The sequence below is a fragment of the Oncorhynchus kisutch genome, linkage group LG20, assembly GCF_002021735.2.
Source record: "Oncorhynchus kisutch isolate 150728-3 linkage group LG20, Okis_V2, whole genome shotgun sequence".
In the NCBI taxonomy this organism is placed as follows: domain Eukaryota; kingdom Metazoa; phylum Chordata; class Actinopteri; order Salmoniformes; family Salmonidae; genus Oncorhynchus; species Oncorhynchus kisutch.
This window is the reverse complement of record NC_034193.2, coordinates 24,113,221-24,138,010: the sequence shown is the minus strand read 5'-3', so window position 1 is coordinate 24,138,010 and position 24,790 is coordinate 24,113,221. Positions and strand designations below refer to the sequence as shown.

The following is a 24,790-nucleotide window of genomic DNA, read 5'->3' as shown; positions in this document are numbered from 1 at the left end:
ACCCATATTATCCAGATATAGGATTATTGAAAAACAGTATAGGCATAGCTGCAGGAAGGCCTAGTGAAGATTTGGGGTGGCAGGTAGCCTAGTGGTTAGAGTGTTTTGCCAGTAACCAAAAGGTTGCTAGATCAAATCCCTGAGCAGAAAGGCAAAAATCTGTCGTTCTGCCCCTGAACAAGGCAGTTAACCCACTGTTCCTGGCTGTTATTGTAAATAAGAAGTTGTTCTTAACTGACTTTCCTAGTTAAATAAAAAATAAATATATATATGTTTAGAGTTAAGGGGTGCTGGGTGGGAGTTGATCAAATATTTGTGTAACCTAAATACAGATAGATTAGAGCCTTCTCTTTTCAGCAGCAGTCATTTGCATTCCAAACTGTTTTCCCTGCTAATTTATTTTTTTAAATATTGTGAAACGCCAGGCAATTTTAGCTGCTGTTCAATGAGGCAACCAGTTGTTACATCCTCCATTCAGGCTACAAAGGCGTTGGTTTCCTCCTTAACTCGATTCAATGTCACCTCTGTGGAAAATAAATATGCATACTGTCTTTAATAAAACAACATTTTACACCACCATTTTCGGATGTTGCACATTGAGTATATTGTTTACCCCTGGTTGAATGCATGGTGGCAGAAAATGTTGTTTTATTAAGACAGCACGCATGTTGCCCCCCACCCCCCACCGACGAGCCATTAAATCGTGTAAAGGAGGCACCCGACGGCTATACAGCCTGAATGGCGGTTGTTGTATGTACCAACCGGTCGTCGGGGGACACAAGTGTATTACTGACTGGGATCTTTAATTCCAGATGATAGTGAGGATCCATAGCGCTCACTAGCGGCTCAAATAAATCCTGTAGACCTATTATATTTGTTTAGCAATGGAATTACATGATTACCTTTTAAAATGAATAATATTCTGAATTTGTGTTCGACATGCAATAAAACATTGTAATTGTCCATACAGCTATTGTTGTAGTAGGCTATTTGCGACTAAATTCGAATCACAGGCCAATGTGTAGGCTATAGCCATTTGACAGAATTTCTGTTTAACAAAAAAAAAGGCCTAGGCTACAGTAAACGTAGCGTGTACCTTACTAAACCTAGCTGTCATTCTAATTTAGAAATCAACCAAAAAAACAGGCAGACTATCATTTTACATCACTGACTTTCGAATGGTCAGGTAGGCCGGCCAGGGTTAATTTTTAGGCTGCTTAATACCAACTTTGCCCAGTGCAAAAGGTGGGCCAAACGTATTGCAAAAAATATATATTCTTTATAAAAGTTAGATTCATCCTGGTAAGAACTTATTCCATAATTCAAAACAAAATGTGCTTCTGCTTGCAACAGCAGTGCCGCATATGCGATGTATCTGAGGTGAATGCAGAGAGACAAGCGTATTTGAGGAAGATCAAAAGGGAGGGGTAGAAATAGGGATGGAGAGGGAGTGGGACCCGGATGCTGATGCGAATGAGGCGAAGGAAGACGAGAGAAAATATCGATTTACGGCAAGAAAAAGCAAAGGACTGTAAACGGGGAGGCCCTCTCACGCAATGTGTGCAATTATATGAAAACGTGCCTGTCTAGTATAGTGTGAATACATATGCAGATATTTATTTCTCACTAGCAAATCGTTGATTTCATGAAATTGGAACCGGCGAGGGAGGACACGCCAAAAGGAGAGAGAGAAGATGCTGTGATACGCTTAGCCTACTGGCAGGGCTAGAGCGAGAGGGAGGGGGAGGGTGATACGGTAAAGATGGTTGTTTTGCAAGGGACGCATCTTTCCTCTAAAAAAATCGCAACGATGTGGCTGTTGGACGAAACATATCATTTCGCGTTACAAAGAAACTTCAAAATGATCCGATTTTGACAGACGCTTAAAAGACGTGGATAAACGTAGGCTAGGCTAACCACAGTGTATGGACGCACTTGTGTGGCTAATAACTCGAAGATAACATGCGGCTCCACCTGTGATATAGGCCTGCCACAGTGAATACCATTTACATCTGTCTGCATTGAACTATAAGGACGTTTTTGTGTTGCGATACGTTGTTTGAATGAATTGATGTAGCATCCCAATGATAGTAACCTGTTTGTGATCAGGTTGCAGATAGAAAAAGAATGGTGCAGTCAAAACTAATGTTGATAAATATCTATTGACGGTTGGTGCTGTCAAACAGATAAGATATTGGTACTGATCTCTGTTGATTGACCAATGTATCAAAAGCAAAGCTATTTCAAATCTGAGAACTGTAACACATAGGCCTACCATGTTATCAATCTTGTCATACTTGTTATCATGATAGTTGTCGCTATTTTGAGTTTAGGCTAGTGCATACATAACATGATATGTGTGTCATAGCAATCCATTTACTCTTTTCAGTATAATACTTGTCTATATCGAATGAAAGCAAAAATACATGAGTCCAGAACCACCGACCCAGAAAGAAGTAAAACCACAATTCTTAATTCAGGACTTGTCCGGTCTTTAGCTCTGAATATAGACCTATATACAACTTCAGTCTATCTCAAAGCAGCGTTGCAATATTTTTTCCTAACCATTACCATTGTTATCCAGGCTTCCTTTTTTTTGTATTCGAGGGCGATAATTCATGAAATCCTCCTAACTATAGAGCTAGTTATCACCATTAGCCGTTGTAAGTCGTAGCCAATAGTTAGAGCAGTATGAGTAAGGAACTGTCACTAAGTCAGTCAGCTCAATATGTTGGGCCATATCGACTGGAAAAAACACTGGGGAAGGGCCAGACAGGTGAGTTTTGAATTTCACTGCTTTTTTTCCCCCTTCTTCATCTTCGTGAAAAATAATAGTGTGTTTATTATGGGATGGAGGGATGGATGGACGGGCGAGTGGTTGCAGTGGATGGGTGGATTGATGGACAGATAGATGGGAGTCATGTATGTGTTTTGTGAATGTGTTAAGAATGCGTAATACCCTTATGTTGGCCAGTGTATGGTGAGCATGTGACTCGCTCTCTCAGGCCTGGTGAAGCTTGGAGTTCACTGCATTACGGGACAGAAGATAGCCATCAAAATAGTCAACAGGGAGAAACTGTCCGAGTCGGTTCTGATGAAGGTAAGATAATGATAACGCGAATAAGAATATCCCAGTATGATGACTACTTTTCTAAAAATGGACAACATTACGATTAGCTGGCTGTTTGCAGTAGTTGGGTCTTCCAATAATATGTTTTATTTCACTTAATTTTAACATTGTCGTAAAGAGCACATGTTCAACTTAATAATAAAACACTTTTTTCCCATCAAGAGGTTAAATAAAAAATGGACAATAGTAAGTGCCAAATAAAGTAACAAGGTTGACCGTAACAGGGTTGACGACTTCCTCTTAAATCAACCATACAGTGGGGCAAAAAAGTATTTAGTCAGCCACCAATTGTGCAAGTTCTCCCACTTAAAAAGATGAGAGAGGCCTGTAATTTTTATCATAGGTACACTTCAACTATGACAGACAAAATGAGAAAGAACATCCAGAAAATCACATTGTAGGATTTTTAATTAATTAATTTGCTAATTATGGTGGAAAATAAGTATTTGGTCACCTACAAACAAGCAAGATTTCTGTCTCTCACAGACCTGTAACTTCTTCTTTAAGAGGCTCCTCTGTCCTCCACTCGTTACCTGTATTAATGGTACCTGTTTGAAGTTGTTATCAGTACAAAAGACACCTGTCCACAACCTCAAACAGTCACACTCCAAACTCCACTATGACCATGACCAAAGAGCTGTCAAAGGACACCAGAAACAAAATTGTAGACCTGCACCAGGCTGGGAAGACTGAATCTGCAATAGGTAAGCAGTTTGGTTTGAAGAAATCAACTGTGGGAGCAATTATTAGGAAATGGAAGACATACAAGACCACTGATAATCTCCCTCGATCTGGGGCTCCACGCAAGATCTCACCCCGTGGGGTCAAAATGATCACAAGAACGGTGAGCAAAAATCCCAGAACCACACGGGGGAACCTAATGAATGACCTGCAGAGAGCTGGGACCAAAGTAACAAAGCCTACTATCAGTAACACACTACGCCGCCAGGGACTCAAATCCTGCAGTGCCAGACGTGTCCCCCTGCTTAAGGCAGTACATGTCCAGGCCCGTCTGAAGTTTGCTAGAGAGCATTTGGATGATCCAGAAGAAGATTGGGAGAATGTCATATGGTCAGATGAAACCAAAATATAACTTTTTGGTAAAAACTCAACTCGTCGTGTTTGGAGGACAAAGAATGCTGAGTTGCATCCAAAGAACACCATACCTACTGTGAAGCATGGGGGTGGAAACATCATGCTTTGGGGATTTTTTTCTGCAAAGGGACCAGGACGACTGATCCGTGTAAAGGAAAGAATGAATGGGGCCATGTATCGTGAGATTTTGAGTGAAAACCTCCTTCCATCAGCAAGGGCATTGAAGATGAAACGTGGCTGGGTCTTTCAGCATGACAATGATCCCAAACACACCGCCCGGGCAACGAAGGAGTGGCTTCGTAAGAAGCATTTCAAAGTCCTGGAGTGGCCTAGCCAGTCTCCAGATCTCAACCCCATAGAAAATCTTTGGAGGGAGTTGAAAGTCCGTGTTGCCCAGCAACAGCCCCAAAACATCACTGCTCTAGAGGAGATGTGCATGGAGGAATGGGCCAAAATACCAGCAACAGTGTATGAAAACCTTGTGAAGACTTACAGAAAACGTTTGACCTCTGTCATTGCCAACAAAGGCTATATAACAAAGTATTGAGATAAACTTTTGTTATTGACCAAATACTTATTTTCCACCATAATTTGCAAATAAATTCATAAAAAATCCTACAATGTGATTTTCTGGATTTTTTTTCTCATTTTGTCTGTCATAGTTGAAGTGTACCTATGATGAAAATTATAGGCCTCTCTCATCTTTTTAAGTGGGAGAACTTGCACAATTGGTGGCTGACTAAATACTTTTTTGCCCCACTATATATCCTCTTGTGACAGGGGGAATGGAAGCTTGTGTGTGTAACAGGGAGGGGCAATTGAATGCAAACTTCACAAAAAATATCAATTGTTTAAACATTTCTAGCCTTTCCATCTATGGGTAACAGGGTTGACGTGTTATGCTCGACCAGCTCAGTTTCCCACCGTAAAAGTAGTTCACCTGCTTTTACACAATTATTTGACCATTAGACGCTCAATGTCTCTTTTGAAAAATATATTTAGAAAGGATTAGTTTAACCATATTAAAACGTCACTTCATGTAACAGGGTTGACCTTAAAATGAATCGCTAATAATGTATTTTGTTGTATTTACTTACTTACGTAGGCGTATGTGTGCTGCAATTCAGCTTTTAGCTGCAATTGTGTACAATTCCCCCCCAAAAACGTAAATATATATATATATATATATATATATATATATATATATGCAATATACATAGTAATTACTGTTAGGAATAGTAATGAAATTACATGCATGCAAAGGCTCTTCAACAAGACATATTTCATCAGGTATGCATTAAGAGTGAACACTGGAATGTAAATTCCTCTCAAATTACAATTTTATATTGCTCTTTCTTCCCCCCTCTCTCTTTCTATCCCCATCTCTTCTCTCCCTCCCTATATCCCCCTCTCTCACTTTCTCTCTCTCTCCCTCCCCCTCTCCCCCATCTCTCTTTCTAACCCCCCATGTCTCTGTCAAGGTGGAGAGGGAGATTGCCATCCTGAAGCTAATTGAGCATCCGCATGTGTTGAAGCTGCATGACGTTTACGAGAATAACAAATACCTGTGAGTTCATTCATTGTACATTCAGGTGCGCCCCTCGGCTCTGCCTGTGCCCTGTGGCTCTAGACCCGTGGGTGTCATGTGTAAATATTAATCAAAGGACTGTATTAATCTGCTTCGTCTCTCTCTCTTGAAGTCTGCAGATTTCTGCCATCAGATCTCCCATTGACTTCAATGCATGTTGTTCGCAAATATCCAAATTACACAAGCCTGTCCTCAAATTAGGATTCAACCCTCTTTGAATTCTTGCTCAACTTCTCTCTCTCTCTCTCTCTCTCCCCCCTTTCTCTCTCTCTCTGTCTCTCTCTCTGTCTCTCTCTCTGTCTCTCTCTCCCTCAATGTCTCCCCAACCTTTATCCCTATAAATGAGTTACCTCCCTCACCCCTTTCTCATGCCCTCTATCTATCACCCTCCCTCCCTCTCTGTAGGTACCTGGTGTTGGAGCATGTGTCCGGTGGGGAGTTATTTGACTATCTGGTGAAGAAGGGCAGACTGACACCTAAAGAGGCCAGGAAGTTCTTCCGACAAATCATATCGGCCCTGGACTTCTGTCACAGTCACTCTATCTGGTAAACGACTTTATTCATGTACAAAACCTATTGTGTGTGTGTGTGTGTGTGTGTGAGTGGCTTGTGTCGTCCAGCAGTTAGAGCCTCTACTAACTTTCATGTCTTTCCTCTACTGTCCTATCGTTCAATAAAGGCACAACAAATATGAAATGATTGGGACTGCTCACTTAAAAAAAAAAATTAGCATTGAAAATAATAAAATAAATGTATAATTTAGCAACGCCTAATTGAGCTTGCCTGGTGCAATGGAAAAACTTGATTAGTCCCAAAAGTGAAAACCCTGCCCAACTTGCTCTCCAGGCTCAATCAAATGGTCTGGTCTGGTCTCATTGTTTTTATGCTTCCTTATGAGTAATTCCCATCTATTCACGCCCTCCGTCAATATCTCACTAATAATGCCATTTTATTTGAATCTATTCTTATTTTACTCGCTCAGTGTTTTATTGCTCACTTCCAGTAGATGATTTAAGGTCTCACTAATAAATGACTTCTATTCCGTCCTATCCTATCGCACTCAACTCTACGCTGCTCTATTCGCGCCGTCACACAGTCACAGAGACCTGAAGCCGGAGAATCTGCTCCTGGATGAGAAGAACAACATCCGCATCGCAGACTTCGGCATGGCCTCCCTACAGGTGGGGGACAGCCTGCTGGAGACCAGTTGTGGGTGAGTATGCTGTGTGTGCATGCAGGTGTGTGTGTTTGTGTGTGCGTGTGTGTGTGTGTGAGTGCAGTACATGTGTTTGTGTGTGTGCATGTGTGTGCGTGTGTGTGCAGTACATGTGTGTGTGTGTGCGTGCAATACATGTGTGTGTGTGTGTGTGTGTGTGTGCAATACATGTGTTTGTGTGTGTGTGTGTGTGTGCGTGCAGTACATGTGTGTGTGTGTGTGTCGTATGTGCTGGTGAAAGCTCGCATCTTCTCAAGGCCTCACTTCTATCCATTTCAGATCCCCACACTATGCCTGTCCAGAAGTGATCCGGGTAGGTTTCCGGCTCGTCTTCCCTTTTCGTTATTTTAAGTGTCTAAGATCACCCAACCAAGTGAGATATAGAAATGTAATGATTGATAAGACATAAGAAATGTAAGTATTTAAGGTAAGAGTTTGCTGATACCAACATGTGTATGTAGGGAGGGGTACATGTTGCATAGTACACATCTCTCTCTTTCACTCTCCTTCGTTCTCTCTCTTTCTCTCTATCAGGGAGAGAAGTATGATGGTCGTCGGGCAGATGTGTGGAGCTGCGGAGTCATCCTCTTTGCTCTGCTGGTGGTGAGAAAGTGTCCCGTTTGCCCTCTTTGCTTACGTCTTACACCGACCCGATCCTTTCAGATCGAGAGGAGGGGCTAGGGGTCCATTTGGAATTGAGTATTTGTGGAATTGGGTTATAACCTTGTGACCCAAAATAACTGGCACAAATGAAGCCTAGCCCTAGACTAAAAAGTATGTTCAATGGAGATTCTCCATTGAAGGTGCTTCTTTGTCCAAGACTAGGTTTAATCTGTGCCTGGATAACCAGCCCAACATGTGTTTGTATGTGCAGTCACGCCTCCCATTCCTTGTAAAAAAAGGCCTATTTAACAGTAACGTCCCTGTTCCCCTGTCCTCTCCTCCGTAGGGGGCCCTACCATTTGACCATGACAACCTGCGTCAGCTCCTTGAGAAGGTGAAGAGTGGGGTGTTCCACATGCCCCACTTCATTCCCCCGGACTGCCAGGCCCTGCTCAAAGGCATGATTGAGGTCGACCCCGACAAGAGGCTCACGGTACGAGAGAGGAGGATAGGCAGGCTGAGCGGTAGTGGGAGAAGGAGGCAGGGAGGGAGAGGTTAACCCCCCGACAAGAGACTCACGGTACGAGAGAGGAGGATAGGCAGGCTGAGCGGTAGTGGGAGAAGGAGGCAGGGAGGGAGAGGTTAACCCCCTGACAAGAGGCTCACGGTACGAGAGAGGAGGATAGGCAGGCTGAGCGGTAGTGGGAGAAGGAGGCAGGGAGGGAGAGGTTAACCCCCCGACATGAGACTTACGGTACGAGAGAGGAGGATAGGCAGGCTGAGCGGTAGTGGGAGAAGGAGGCAGGGAGGGAGAGGTTAACCCCCTGACAAGAGACTCACGGTACAAGAGAGGAGGATAGGCAGGCTGAGCGGTATTGGGGGAAGGAGTCAGGGAGGGAGAGGTTAACCCCCCGACAAGAGACTCACGGTACGAAGGTGGGGATGAGATTGAGATACCTAAAATGTAGCCAAAAGTGATGAGAGAATCTCTTTCAAATTTCAAAAGTCAGGCCCAGCAGGAATTGTTTACACCTTGCGCTAGCAGCCATCTGTGTCTTTGAACAGACTGTACTAATCATTCCATCTGCCCTCTCGCCCTTCCAGCTAGAGGCCATCCAGAAGCACACCTGGTATCAGTAAGTATGGATTAGTTTGGTCTGCCTTTGAATTATAAATAGGGATGAATTGGGAATTTGAAGTTGATGCCAAACATTGTGTATGGGGCCCAGTGTTTTGGGTCACTAACATGGGGATGTGTGTCTTTGTGTGTGGTGCGTGTATCTGTTTGTCTGCGCGCGCGTGTGTCTCAGGTCGGGTCGTAACGAGCCTTGTCCTGAGCAGCCCGCTCCCAGGCGGGTGTGTGTGGGGCGTATCTTGTCGCTGACCGAATTGGACCCGGACGTGCTGGACAGCATGCACTCTCTGGGCTGCTTCAGAGACCGCGGGAAACTCACCCGTGACCTGCAGTGTGAAGAGTACGTGTGTCTGTTTGTGTGTGTGTGTGTCTCTGTGTGTGTGTCTTCTCTCACATTTCTCTCTTTGTCATCTGTCTCTTTCTTTTGTTGTTTTGTCTAGCTGGGCCCATGTCCACCTTTTGTGTCTTCTTTCTTCTTGTGTTCAAACCTGTCTCTCGTCTTGCTACCTTCCTCCAAATTGTATTCCTGAATTTAAATCTTTCTACACAAATCTCCCCTTGCCTTTCGTTTTGCGATTTACGAGAAAGTCCAAGTGCGTATCTCAAGATTCAACTCTCTTTAAAGGCCTCCCTCCCTCCCCCCGTCTCTTCCTCCCTCCCTCCCTGCCTCCCTCCCTCCGTCTCTCCCTCCCTCTCTCTCTCCCTCCCTCCATCCCTGCCTCTCTCTCTCCGTCCCCCAGAGACAACCAGGAGAAGATGATCTATTATCTCCTGTTGGACAGGAAAGAGCGTTACCCCAGTTACGAGGATGAGGATTTGCCGCCCCGAAATGACGTAGGTGAGTCCCTAGGTGTCAGGAGCGAGCCACTAACCGCACTGACTTGACTCCGTCCCTGTCTGGTCCGCAGTCTTCCTCCTGCTCCTCTGTCTCTGTGTCCCGGTGTGCACCTCACTCCTGCTTCTCCACGGACCCACCTTTTAAACCTAATTCCTCATTTTGCTGTTCGAATCTGGACACTGATGCATATGAGTGTGGGATAGAAGTGTGTTTGGGGAAAGGTGTGTTGTGTGTGTGTGTTTGGGTTGTGTATCTGTGTGTGTGTTTAGAGGGGAGGTTAGGTGTGTGTAGGGGCTGCCTGTGTGTGTGTGTCGGGATATTTTAGTAGTTGTGATAGCCTTACTATATACATTGTATGTTCTGATTGGGGGTTGGGGGGTTTGGGGTGGCTCTTACTGCGTAATGGACTAACTCCACCCTGGTGTCCCTCAGCGGACCCCCCTCGTAAGCGAGTGGACTCTCCCATGCTGACGCGTCATGGCCGCTGCCGCCCGGAGAGGAAGAGCCTAGAGGTGTTGAGTGTGACCGAGCAGGGGTCTCCCACACCGACCCGCAGGGCCCTAGACACGGCCGCACACAGCCAGAGGTACTGGAGGGGTGTCACACACACGGTCCGCAAAAACACACACAAAAAAGGCAAATGCAGGCACACACTCACAAAGACAGACAGGCGCGCGCACACACACACACACACACACACACACACGCATACACACATATTACATTCTTACTGGCCAAAAACATTTTGCTAGCCACATCAAGTGCATTCAGAAAGTATTCAGACCCCTTGACTTTTTCCACATTTTGTTACGTTACAGCCTTATTCTAAAATTGATTAAATTATATTTTTTCCTCATCAATCTACACACAATACCCCATAATGACAAAGCAAAAAACAGGTTTTTAGAAATGTTTGCAAATGTATTAAAAATACAAAACTGAAATATACATTTACATAAGTATTCAGACCCTTTACTCAGTACTTTGTTGAAGCACCTTAAGCACCGATTATAGACTCAAGTCTTCTTGTGTAATAATGCTACAAACTTGGCACACCTGTATTTGGGGAGTTTTCCCATTCTTCTCTGCAGATCCTCTCATGCTCTGTCAGGCTGGATGGGGAGCGTCGCTGCCCAGCTATTTTCAGAGTTGTTCGATCGGGTTTAAGTCCGGGTCTGGCTGGGCCACTCAAGGACATTCAGAGATGTGTCCGGATGCCACTCCTACGTTGTCTTGGCTGTGTGCTTACGATCGTTGTCCTGTTGGCAGGTGAACCTTCACCCCAGTCTGAGGTCCTGAGCACCCTGGAGCAGGTTTTCATCAAGGATCTCTCTGTACTTTGCTCTGTTCATCTTTCCCTCGATCCTGACTAGTCTCCAAGTCCCTGCCGCTGAAAAACAGTATGATGCTGCCACCACCATGCTTCACCGTAGGGATGTTGCCAGTTTTCCTTCAGACGTGACGCTTGGCATTCAGGCCAAAGAGTTCAATCTTGGTTTCATCAGACCTGAGAATCTTGTTTCACATGGTCTGACTCCTTTAAGTGCCTTTTGGCAAACACCAAGCGGGCTGTCATGTGCCTTTTACTGAGGAGTGGCTTCCGTCTGGCCACTCTATCATCAAGGCCTATTGGTGGAGTGCTGCAGAGATGGTTGTCCTTCTGGAAAGTAACTCTGGAGCTCTTGTCAGAGTGACCATTGGCTTCTTGGTCACCTCCCTGACCATGGCCCTTCTTTCCCGATTGCTCAGTTTGGCCGGGCGGCCAGCTCTAGGAAGAGTTTTGGTGGTTCCAAACTTTTTCCATTTAAGAATGATGGCCACTGTGTTTTTGGGGACCTTCAATGCAGCAGAAATGTTTTGGTACCCTTCCTCAGATCTGTGCCTTGACACAACCCTGTCTTGGAGCTCTACGGACAATTCCTTCAAACTCATGACTTGTTTTTTGCTGTGATATACACTGTCAACTGTGGGACCTTATATTGAGAGCTGTGTGCCTTTCCAAATAATGTCCAATCAATTGAATTTACCACAGGTGGACTCCAATCAAGTTGTAGAAACCTCTCAAGGATAATCAATGGAAACAAGAAGCACCTGAGCTCAATTTCGAGTCTCATAACAAAGGGTCTGAATACTTGTGTAAATAAAGGTATTTCTGTTTTTTCCTTTTAATAAATTAGCAAACATTTCTAAAAACCTGTTTTTGCTTTGTCATTATGGGGTAGTTTGTTTAGATTGATGATCACTTTTAGAATATTGATGTTATATGATGATCAATTTTAGAATTAAGGCTGTAATGTCATTTTATTTGTCACATTTTACTTGAGGGTGACATATTTTTTGTTCTCTTCACCTTTATGATAACGACCTTTAAAATGATGACCTCTTGTGACCCCTCTACAGGTCTCGATCAGTCAGTGGTGCGTCCACCGGCCTCTCCTCCAGCCCTCTCAGCAGTCCCAGGGTAAGAGGCTTGTTGGCCAACACTTTTAACATCCTCTCTGAAATGATAAAGTATACAACGTTGACCCTGAACTGTATATGTCAGATAATGGTTGTCTTTTTTTGCAACGTTCAAAGATTTATTGACCATTTTCACATTGCTTTAACATTGCGCTAATGTTGCCATAACGCTTCCTCTAACTCACTCAAGCTCCTTGGTCATTCCGAGCCATTTTACATGTCATACCACACTATCAGAATAACTCTCACTCATTTGGAGTTTCTTTGGCATTTCTCTTCTTCTTCTTCTTTCTCCACATCCACACTTTCGAGAATATATGGCACAACTTTAAAAACGTGCATATTTTGTAAAGCAACACAGCACATAAAGTAAAGATAAAACATGTTTTGGGTTGCATAAATTAAAGATATAACTGATATAACTGTAACCGTGAAAATGTCAACATACTAGTTTAATTATTATTTTCCGGATCAGCAAAAGCAGAAACAGAGTCATAATGTATTGCTTGCGCCATTTTGTAGTTTTTGTCTTCCATACTATTTCTGACATGGAGGGATTTTTGCGTGCTGTGTTATCTAAAGTGTTAGCTGAAAGTGATTTTAAAAAAGAAGAGTGAGGTTGGAACATAAATGGTTGAATGCAGGGTCAGAACTAATGATTTTACATTCAGTTATACAAATAGCTCACACCATCAGTGCAGTTTCTTCACCATCATTCAAGAAGCACTCCTTTGTCATAACCCATAACACTCATTTCCATCCCTCTTTTTCCATTTTCCCATCCCTCTCTTTCTCTTCTTCTTTTCCATCCCCCCCCAGTCCTATCAGAGCCCTGTCTTCACGTTCAGCCAATCAGACGTCACTTCCACCACCGCTCACACTAAGGACCCATCCAAACCAGGAAGTGCCACCACGCCTCGGTCGGCCCGAGCCCACGACAAACCCAAAGCGGCCCAGAACCCCAAAACCCAGACCCTGCCCACCACCACCAAGGGCGGTCCCGCCACCAATCGGCCCCACCTCCAGCCCATCAAGTCTCTCCCCATCCACAACTCACCCTCCCGCTCGCCCTCCCCCCTCCTCTCACCCATCCCCCGCTTCTTCTTCTTCCCCTCGCCCTCCGTGCTCAAGTCGGTCACTAAGAGCTTCTACCCCAACTCTACCCACTCTGTGTCGCAGGTCACCCCCCAGGGCTCGCCGCTGCCCACCCCCATGGGCACCCCCGTCCACCACCCCCACCACCCCTCCTCCTCCACCCCTCCCTCCAACTCCTCCTCGTCCTCCTCCTCACGGGCGGAGGGAGGCGGAGGGGTGGGCTCCCTGTCCCTGACTCCGCCCTCCAGCCCCGGAGGGAGTGGCGGCATGGCGGCTAGCAGCTCTGCCCACTGGAGGACCCGTCTTAACTCGTTCAAGAACAACTTGCTGGGCTCACCCCGCTTCCACCGCCGTAAGATGCAAGGTAACTACATAGCAATAGATTGTAAACAATTTAAATGGAGTTTTAGCAAATTACAATACAGAGCTACATGGAACAAATGTCTTGTTTTCTCAGTACCCACATTAGAGGACATGTCCAGCCTGACCCCAGAGTCCAGCCCTGAGTAAGTCATTACACACACACACACACACACTCATGAACATGCCTCCCAGATGCCCTGCGTCGAGGACCAACTCATTTGACCTCGCCACAACCTTTTCTTTGTGTGTCTGTGTCTGTCTGTTTGTCCGTCTGTATCTGTCTGTTTGTCCGTCTCCGTCTGTCTGTTTGTCCGTCTGTGTATGTGCGTCATGCTCCCTCAGGCTGGCTAAGAAGTCGTGGTTTGGGAACTTCATCAGCCTGGAGAAGGAGGAGCAGATCTTCGTGGTGATCAGAGACAAGCCGCTGAGCTCTGTCAAGGCAGACATCGTCCACGCCTTCCTCTCTGTGAGTATCTGACTCTGCGCTGAACATCCTGAGTTAACAATGTCCGAGACTTGTCTTGAGAAAGGCCTACATTCTAGCTTGTTTTTTTAGTTTAAAAAAAAATCACACTTCAGTCCTAGTAATATGGTCATGTTTTTTAAGTGTTAGGAATTCATCTTGTGAGCCTTTATATTTTCACTATAATCCGCTTTATTGACAGACAAATGTGTCGATGTGGCTCAAATGGAAGAGTTCAACTCTCTCTCTATCATTCTCTCCAATACCCCAATCTCACATTGACCCTTGACCCTCTTTATCTGTCTCCCCCTCTTTTACTTTCTCTACCCACATCTCCTTTCTTTTCATTACCCCACATATTTATCTCTCCCTTTACTTACCCTATCCAACCCCCGGCCCAGATCCCCTCTCTCAGCCACAGCGTCATCTCCCAGACCAGCTTCAGAGCCGAGTATAAGACCTCCGGCGGCCCCTCCGTCTTCCAGAAGCCTGTGAAGTTCCAGGTGGACATTGCCTTCTCCGAGGGAGAGAGGGAGCGGGAGAGGGAGAAAGCCGAGCGGGAGGGCAAGAGAGAGGCGGGCATCTACAGCGTGACGTTCAGCCTCATATCAGGCAAGTGGAGCTTGGAATGGGAAGGACCGGTGTTCATTCGAACGCTGTCAGTTGGTGATTTACAGCATCTGGTTTATATGGTGGATTGGATTGTTACAGTTCATGCAAATGAATTAAAGTAGGGCAGGTTTGTTATGGTGGAAGGGAGAACTGTGTGTGTGTGTGTGTGTGTGTGTGGGTGGGTGGGTGGGTGTGTGCGGTGCAGGTGTGTGCATCTTTAGTGCTGGTAAAAGCTTGCATCTTCTCAATGCCTTTATGTGTCTGCGTGCGTGCGTGCGTGTGTGCGTGCATGCGTGCGTGTGTGTTCGCAGGTCCTAGTCGCAGGTTCAAACGAGTGGTGGAGACCATTCAGGCCCAGCTTCTCAGCTCCCACGATCAGCCCATGGGGGTCTCTGGTGAGTCACACACACACTCTCACACTCTCTGTTACTCACACACACCAACCTCACACACCATTTTCCCACATCCAGGTTCACGTCATGATAACTTAAATGAATAATCCATCATTTGCGTTGGAAATGATTGAAATGATTGAAATTCTTATAAATGTTTGTATATGTTTACAAATAATGAAATACGAATGTATTAATAGTATGCACACTATTAATAGTTGATTCATTATTTGTGAAGATTATTATAGTGTTTACCCCACATTCTTACACACGCTGGTTTCACCTACGTGAATGGAGTCACTGTATTCTCTCCCTCTACAGACCCCTTCCCAGACGAGAAGAACAGTCGGCCCCACGGTACCCCCACCCGCCAGAACTCCCGGCGCTCCGAGGGCGGGGGCGACCGGTGCGAATGGGGCGAGCGAGGGGACGGAGGAGGTATCGGAGGCGGCATCGGAGGCAGTGGGGGGGTCCTGCAACGCCGAGGCTCCGGGAAGGAGAGGACCCGACTACTGTCCTCCAATGGAACACAGTCCCAACCCTAAATCGGAGAGAGAGAGAGAGACCAGTCGGGTAGTAGGTGTCCAGACTCCATTGGTGAAAAAAACAAGACAAATTGTCATCAGACGAAACCCAAACCCTTCACAAACCCTGAGGTATACAGTATCTCCCATTCAACCCCCAGAAGATGTCTCAACAAGATGCTTTAAGCCTGAACACAAGCTGATATTATTTTCTGCTTTTCACCTGTGTTAAAATATACATTCATGTTGATTCACTGAATCAAGCAGGGATCCCATTCAAACCAGTAATAAAACTAAAACATTTTCCCAAAGCGGATACAATAGATGAGCCAGACACAGCACAGGTCAAACTAGGAACTTTGAAGAAGCGCTAATTTGCATGCCAATTAGCCAGTCATTACGATAAAGGGTGTTTGATTTGGATTATAAGATCTGCTAGCATATTCATTCCTTTGCAATAACTCAAGCAAAACGTTAAGAACGGGTTTCAACAATCCTGTGATGGTTCTCAAGAATACACAACGCCCCCTTCCCGTACCTCTACCCCACAGCAGCATAACTGAAAAGGATACCCGATGAATACCTTGATGTGCCCAACATTGTACGTACATTTACTCAAAAGACAATGAAAGGTGATGGAGACACGTAGAGAACCCTCTTCCTTATTATCACAGACCACCCATTCCAGAAGTTAGAACCGGCTGCCAGATCAATGAATGACTTTGGCGACAACACCTTCAGATCATGTTTTTAAAAGGGAGAAATGAGGTCCTTTAAAAAAAAAAATTTAAAAAGGCATTTTCAACATCCTCTTCTTTTGCGGTAAAGAAATGCAAATTAAGCTAACTAAGTGAATGTGAAAAATATTTTTTATTTAGGTTTAGTTAAGATGATGTAGTTATTGATTTTGAGGTTGGCGCTATCAGCGGAGATACAGGAGAGGGAACGACAACAGGAAGATTTGACATCCTCGACATATCTGCTCCAGTATCTGAATGTGGAACCCACGCTGATGGGAATTCGAACGGAAGTCGGAACGAAGTCACCATTGATGTATTAGAAAACATTTTTTGTTGTATTTTCTTTTTACTCAGAGACAAATACAATGTAACCAGGATGTAAGCGTCGTCGGGAAACCTTTGCTCTGAAGAAAAATATTTTTGATTTGAAGAGAAATATGAAAATATATTGAAGAAGAAAAAAAACATGGGCAAATAGTTACATGGGTTGGACTTCCACTATCTGTCCCTGACTCAATGAGGAGAGAATTCCAGACCTATGGATTGGACAAACTCCATCTGAGCTTGTCTCATATCACCACCCTATTCACATATTGACTCCAAACATAGATTTCAACACGCATTGATCGATGGACATTCTCATAAAGCTGTACTCAAAATGCTGACGTATTACTCCTTGTTATCGAAAGACTTCAAAAAAAGGCAAACAAATGATAGCCCTTCTGCCATCACCAATGAGCCAAGTGATCCATCCTCTGCACCCGCGGCGTCACCTTATATCACCGCTCTACAAGCAGACGTAGCTGTTTTGACGATCATGTATTACAACAGTATTATGTGATAGAAACTAGACACATTACCAGCCAGTCTTCCTTACTGCACAATATGCAACAGATGCAGAACGTTTTGCGATTTTCCATTTCCTTGTTTATGTATTTCTGTATTTATTTACTTATTTATTTACTGTTAATGTATTTATTGATATATTATTTATTTATGTGGGAAATGTATCTTGCACCAACAGAAATATATCAGGAGCTAGGGATATAATGTTTTTCTTGTCAACATTATTTTTTTATTTGATTTCTTTCTCTTTCCCAGGACACTCATTTTGTTTTTGGATCATGAACTTACAACATTTACATTCCTTCCCAGCATTCTGTCTAAATGTTAGTGTTTTAGTTTCTATTGTATGAATTTGTTTATATATTTTATGTTCTGTTCGGGGTCGAATTCACTGGGAACGAAACGGAAGCAAACGGACTGAGACAGGGAGGGACTACATGAAGTTGTCCAATGAGATACACTGTTTTTTGTTTGCAACGTGTTTCGCTACGGTGGGCACTAATGAATACGACCCAGTTCTGATTATTGGATTGTAAGAGTTGAGTCAATGACTGAGTCATGGGTTTATATTTCAGATCTGTTGCACCACCTGTGACCAGGTTACAGGCAAAGGGGTGAGAGGGACTCTCTTTAAGCATTCTGTATAAAGTGACTGAGCCAGCAATGAGCACATTGCTCTAGCAAGCTAAACTGTCCACATTCATTGGCAGACACGAGCAAACCACCATCGTACACCTTTCCTCCGACAACATCAAACGCTCATACTGCTCCCATGTCTTTCTTTATGCTTTTCCCCTTGACCTGATGCGTCTGTCATCACCAGTTCCAGCCATCGTTGTGCGGACCACTTGACTTCGAGAGACACCACGCTGTACACGTCGGGGGCGTCACTGTCGCTATTCACCTTTATGATTGTTCACTGTCATTTTCATCATCATCATCATCATCACCAAGATCATTATATTCATCATCCTTACTCTAGCTAAGATTGTAAACTATTGTCCATTCCTAAGGGTCAGTAGAATAAGGTGTTAAAAAAGAAATGTCTGTATCATAATTTAAATATAAAAGTGCACTATTATAACTATTGCCTGTGATATAAAAAAAACATGAAACAATTATGGTTGAATTGATGGTCAAAATAAAGAGACATCCACCTTATTGTTATGATTATAATAATAAACTCTAAAATAGTGTGTCTGTTGTGTCCTTTGGGTTTCCAGCTAGATGTTCCAAAATTAATTTGTAATACATCGAGTCATAGGAGTCATGAGTTTTTACTCACCAAAGTAACAACACAGTGCGGTCAAAGACTTATTAACTTAGTTGTAGTCCACCATCTGGTTACCTATAACTACAAACAGTTATTTTTTATTTATGAACTTATTTCCAGACACCTTCTAAACTACCTACAATGCACTATTTATCAACTTCACATGGAGAATTTACTCTGCGCTAGCTAGCTTGAGATGGCTAACGTTAGCCACTAGCCATGCAGCCTGAGTGTTGGCAGGGGTGAGCTACAATCCACCAATTATGAGAAGTTGTAATGTAAACAACCAATCAGAATGCCCACAAGTGTGGGCCGCATGATCCTGCTCTGCTACTCCAGGCACCTCTGAATTCTCCTGCACTGGCAGGCTTGCATCTGGCTCAAAAGTACCTTGTCTGTTCTTCAGTGTTTTTTTGTCTTCCAATTTGTTTGGTCAACTTTTCAACCTGTTCTCCATGAGGTAGGCTCTCAGAGTTTTTCATCCTTGGTTTAGTACAGTATCTGACTGACTGAGCTGATGGGATCATTTCCATCTGCCTGCAGCCTTCCTCTGATCGCCATTTTGTTGAATATTCTGTCTCCTGTGCCCAATGCTTCCTCTGGAATCCATCTACTTTGGATTTGCCTCCCTATATCGCCATTGGATTAGTTGACTCTCCCTCAGCCGGTGAAATGGCCTCTCTCAGAAGCGCCTCTCTCGTTGGCTCTTCTTTGGTAGCTAACTCAGCCGTCAATCGGTAAGTCTTTGCTCTCTCTATGTTATATCTGCTGGATTTCTTGTTGTTGTGTTCTCTGGGTTCCTGCCTGTGCTAGACTAGTTGGTGTTGTTCTCTGGTTTACTACTTAGCTATGTCAACCGTGGTGGCTAGTTAGCTAGCTAGCAGGCTTAAATAACCAACTTTAGCTATGTATTTCCAAAACTTTGGTTTACTTTAGTGTAGCTGTAAGCTAGGTGTTGATAGCAACTGGCTGATTCATGCAGTGCTAACGTAATGTTAGCAGGCTAGTTGGCTAGCAACCTTGCAAGCTGATTTGTAACAAAAAAATGTATAAAGTATTTGCTTGTAAATTGGCAGAAAATGTCATTGAAAGCAGGAGTCATGAGTGCAAACGATTTGGTTTAATTTGAAGTTATACATTTAAGTTTACATTAGGAAATAGGCTGGCTCGCTAAATCCTCCATATTATGTCACACATTGCATTTTTTTCTGCATTCTATGGAATTCTGATCAGTTTTATGTCATTTCTAGAAAAACTGAAAAGTGGGGTGTGTCTTTTCATTGGGACTTTTGATGTGTGCACTAATGCAAATCCATATGTTACATGTGCAGTTACATTTATGCTACCTACCCTTTAATCATTGAACCATGGGCAAAATGGGCATTTCCCCCATTATTGTAGGTGGTCCTGAGTACGCCTTTTAGTGGGCTGCAAAAATATCATTGCAGTCTACACAGCAGCCCATTAGTGAAAGAATGACTGTTCTCCTAGCAACAGAATATTATGCTGGCAGCACGATCGCTGATTTACAAGAGTCAAAATCTAATTTTATTTGTCACATACACATGGTTAGCAGATGTTAATGCGAGTGTAGCGAAATGCTTGAGCTTCTAGTTCCAACAGTGCAGGAATATCTAACAAGTAATCTAACAATTCCCCAACAACTACCTAATACACACAAATCTAAAGGGGTGAATGAGAATATGTACATGCAAGTATATGGATGAGCGATGTCCGAGCGGCATAGGCAAGGTGCAATAGATAAAATACAGTATATAAATGTGATATGAGTAATGTAAGATATTGTGTTCCCCTACAAAGACAGGCTTAACTTTGGGAATATCGCTTTTATTTTTGCACTATTATTTACAGCCACATTTGAAAAATGTATTTTGAAAGCTATTGTGTTGGCTATATTTAAAGAAATGCCATTTTAATAAAATACAAATATACAGTATGTTGTTGGAATTACTCAATAGAGTCTGCACAACTTAAATGGGTCTCTTGTGCTAGGCAGCGGGTTTTATACAGAGTACTGATGACTCCTTACTCCACCCACTAAATTCACTGCAATGCAATAGACAGTATATGGGATACATATTGACTTGTAGAGAGAACGTTTCTACCTGTCTCAGCTAAAGTGGGGTGGGAAAGACTCAGTAGGGTCTCTACTAACTAAATATGTGCAGTTTTTGAGGGGTACTTTGTTGCACGGCTTGCTGCTGGCTTTTCACTCCCCCCCCCCCCCCCCCCCCCCCCCACTTAAAGTCACACCGGACAGTTATAGCCATAGATATGCAATATATAGTTAGTAGCAGTAATTGCATTGCATTCAATCTTAAAATGATGGATTCCTTAAGTCAGTGTGAAAGAGAATTAAAGGATACACGACTTCCACTTCCAATACCTGGCATTACAGTATCTGGCAAAGCATGGACTTGTGATGGATGTGACAAACTCTGAATCTTCTCATCGGTGCCCACATTTTAGACAACAGTCAGGTGGTAGTAGCTGTGGTGTTAACGTGTGCTTATTCTCTAAAGCAGTCTTATTATAGGGCAATGTGAATACAATGGCATGCGAGAGTATGTTTTACATCAGCTGTCAGACAGGAAATGACTACGTGATCCATTTAAAACTCTCCAGAAAAATGCCTTTGCTGAGCGTGATAGATAATACATGGACGTGTTGATTTATCTTTCAATCTTGTCTCTGTTATTGGTTTTGAAAACATGGTTGATAGGACTTTACAGTACACTGCTAACCTTGATAGAAAAGCAACACAGAGGCCTATAACTTGTAAATAATGTTCTCAGTTGCTCTTCTGAAAGCTCAATTAAACTGTACTGTTAGCTTTGTAGCCTTGTTGTCTCTTGTAATACAGTGTAAACTCTACAAAAAGTGACTTTGCTGACTTTAATCGATAATCATGACCATATAGGAGAGATTGGAAACCCAGTTCTGGCCTGGTTTAGATCTTATCTGTCGGAAAGATATCAGTTTGTCTCTTTGAATGGTTTGTCCTCTGACAAATCAACTGTAAATTTCGGTGTTCCTCAAGGTTCCGTTTTAGGACCACTATTGTTTTCACTATATATTTTACCTCTTGGGGATGTCATTCGAAAACATAATGTTAACTTTCACTGCTATGCGGATGACACAAAGCTGTACATTTCAATTAAACATGGTGAAGCCCCAAAATTGCCCTCGCTAGAAGCATGTGTTTCAGATATAAGGAAGTGGATGGCTGCAAACTTTCTACTTTTAAACTCGGACAAAACAGAGATGCTTGTTCTAGGTCCCAAGAAACAAAGAGATCTTCTGTTGAATCTGACAATTAATCTTAATGGTTGTACAGTCGTCTCAAATAAAACTGTGAAGGATCTCGGCGTTACTCTGGACCCTGATCTCTCTTTTGAAGAACATATCAAGACCATTTCAAGGACAGCTATTTTCCATCTACGTAACATTGCAAAAATCAGAAACTTTCTGTCCCAAAATTATGCAGAAAAAATGTATCCATGCTTTTGTCACTTCTAGGTTAGACTACTGCAATGCTCTACTTTCCGGCTACCCGGATAAAGCACTAAATAAACTTCAGTTAGTGCTAAATACGGCTGCTAGAATCCTGACTAGAACCAAAAAATGTGATCATATTACTCCAGTGCTAGCCTCCCTACACTGGCTTCCTGTCAAGGCAAAGGCCGATTTCAAGGTTCTACTGCTAACCTACAAAGCATTACATGGGCTTGCTCCTACCTATCTCTCTGATTTGTTCCTGCCGTACATACCTACACGTACGCTACGGTCACAAGACGCAGGCCTCCTAATTGTCCCTAGAATTTCTAAGCAAACAGCTGGAGGCAGGGCTTTCTCCTATAGAGCTCCATTTTTATGGAATGGTCTGCCTAACCATGTAAGAGACGCAAACTCGGTCTCAACCTTTAAGTCTTTACTGAAGACTCATCTCTTCAGTGGGTCATATGATTGAGTGTAGTCTGGCCCAGGAGTGGGAAGGTGAACGGAAAGGCTCTGGAGCAACGAACCGCCCTTGCTGTCTCTGCCTGGCTGGTTCCCCTCTTTCCACTGGGATTCTCTGCCTCTAACCCTATTACAGGGGCTCTTTCATACCGTCCCTAGGAGGGGTGCGTCACTTGAGTGGGTTGAGTCACTGATGTGATCTTCCTGTCTGGGTTGGCGCCCCCCCCTTGGGTTGTGCCGTGGCGGAGATCTTTGTGGGCTATACTCGGCCTTGTCTCGGGATGGTAAGTTGGTGGTTGAAGATATCCCTCTAGTGGTGTGGGGGCTGTGCTTTGGCAAAGTGGGTGGGGTTATATCCTTCCTGTTTGGCCCTGTCTGGGGGTGTCCTCGGATGGGGCCTCAGTGTCTCCTGACCCCTCCTGTCTCAGCCTCCTATGCTGCAGTAGTTTATGTGTCGGGGGGCTAGGGTCAGTTTGTTATATCTGGAGTACTTCTCCTGTCCTATTCGGTGTCCTATGTGAATTTAAGTGTGCTCTCTCTAATTCTCTCTTTCTCTCTTTCTTTCTCTCTCTCGGAGGACCTGAGCCCTAGGACCATGCCTCAGGACTACCTGACATGATGACTCCTTGCTGTCCCCAGTCCACCTGGCCGTGCTGCTGCTCCCGTTTCAACTGTTCTGCCTTATTATTATTGGACCATGCTGGTCATTTATGAACATTTGAACATCTTGGCCATGTTCTGTTATAATCTCCACCCGGCACAGCCAGAAGAGGACTGGCCACCCCACATAGCCTGGTTCCTCTCTAGGTTTCTTCCTAGGTTTTGGCCTTTCTAGGGAGTTTTTCCTAGCCACCGTGCTTCTACACCTGCATTGCTTGCTGTTTGGGGTTTTAGGCTGGGTTTCTGTACATTACATTGAGATATCAGCTGATGTACGAAGGGCTATATAAATACATTTGATTTGATTTGATATAGCTTGTAAATAATCTTGTCTCTGTTATTTAAATAATTAAATAGGTAATAGGCCTTTACTGTATACTGCAAACCTTGATAGATAAGAGGCACATATCTACAAATATTTGTTTTCATTGCTGTTCAGAAAGTGTGATTATAATGTGTCCCAATAGCCTGGTTAATATTGATTAAATTGAACTTGTAAATAAATTAGATTTCATTTTGATACTTTTTACATTTATTTTGTTGTTGTTGTTGAGTGTGTATTGATTTCAGGACCAGATCATTTAAACCTGTGTTGCTGGATATGTAGGACACAGTACCCCTCCAAAACTAATTTGTTTAGTAGAGACCTTACTGAGTATTTCCCACCCCTTCAGCTGAGACAAGTATACAAGTTCTCTCTACAAGCCAATATGTATCCCATGTACAGTATATTACAGTGTATTGCATTGGGAGCTATAGAGGGGGTGGAGAATGAAGTGCTGCTCATTGTGAACAACACAGTGGCCCTCCAAAACGAACCATATTTGGCTCGTAGAGACCCTACTGAGTATTTTCCACCCCACTTTAGCTGAGACAGATAAAAAAAAAGTTGTCTCTACAAGCCAATATATATCCCATGAACAGTCTATACCAGTGTATTGCATTTGGGGCTATGGAGGGTGCGGAGTGAAATGCCAGTAGCAGGACGTGTGACACAGTTCACCTCCAAAACAAAACATATTTGAATCTTCTCATCGGTGCCCACATTTTAGAAAACAGTCAGGTTTTCCTGAGTATTTTCTACTTCACTTTAGCAGAGACGGGTATAAAAGTTATATTTTTACAAGCCAACATATACAGTGAGCACACCAAATATTAGGAACAGCTTAATGTTTTGTATACTCAGTGTATATCCCGTGTACAGTCAATTACAGTGTATTGCATTTGGGGCTATAGAGGGGGGTGGAGAACGAATCGCTGATGGGTATCTACGACACAGTCCCCCTCCAAAACTGACTGTATTTGGTGAGTAGGGACCGTACAGAGTATATTCCACCCAACTTGAGCTGAGATAGGTAGAAAAATGTTCTCTCTACTACAGCCCAATCTTCTCAACATGTCTGTGTCAACATTGTATTTTTTTCAGAATTGGACTTAACAAATATTTTGTATTTGTTTTCATGAATTACTAATTGTATTTTCTTGTTGGCACAACAAAAGTGGCCATTGATTAAAATCAGTGGAGGCTGCTGAGGGGAAGACGGCTTATAATAATGGCTGGAATGGAGCGAATGGAATGGCATCAAACACATGGAAAGCATGTGTTTAAGTATTTGCTACCATTCCACTAATTTCACTCCAGCCATTACCACGAGCCCGTCCTCCCTAATTAAGATGCCACCAACCTCCTGTGATTGAAATTCAATATAATTTGAATTTCTTATCCATATAGCAATGGTTTGAAATGCGGGCTTTTATTTTGAAGGTATCTTCATT

General features: G+C 43.5%; 1 protein-coding gene across 1 annotated transcript; it reads left to right on the top strand.

The window, feature by feature from the left end:
- Positions 1-1,465: 1,465 nt before the first annotated feature.
- LOC109865511 (serine/threonine-protein kinase BRSK2) lies at positions 1,466-18,296 on the top strand. Its single transcript, XM_020453755.2, has 19 exons — positions 1,466-2,776; positions 3,006-3,100; positions 5,707-5,792; positions 6,219-6,359; positions 6,910-7,026; positions 7,309-7,342; positions 7,564-7,632; positions 7,979-8,125; positions 8,737-8,768; positions 8,943-9,107; positions 9,508-9,605; positions 10,038-10,191; positions 12,006-12,066; positions 13,245-13,524; positions 13,618-13,666; positions 13,866-13,989; positions 14,388-14,598; positions 14,910-14,993; positions 15,312-18,296. The coding sequence occupies exons 1-19, from the start codon at positions 2,692-2,694 to the stop codon at positions 15,533-15,535; spliced, it is 2,256 nt and encodes a 751-aa protein (XP_020309344.1). The 5' UTR covers positions 1,466-2,691; the 3' UTR covers positions 15,536-18,296.
- The last annotated feature ends 6,494 nt before the right edge of the window (positions 18,297-24,790 follow it).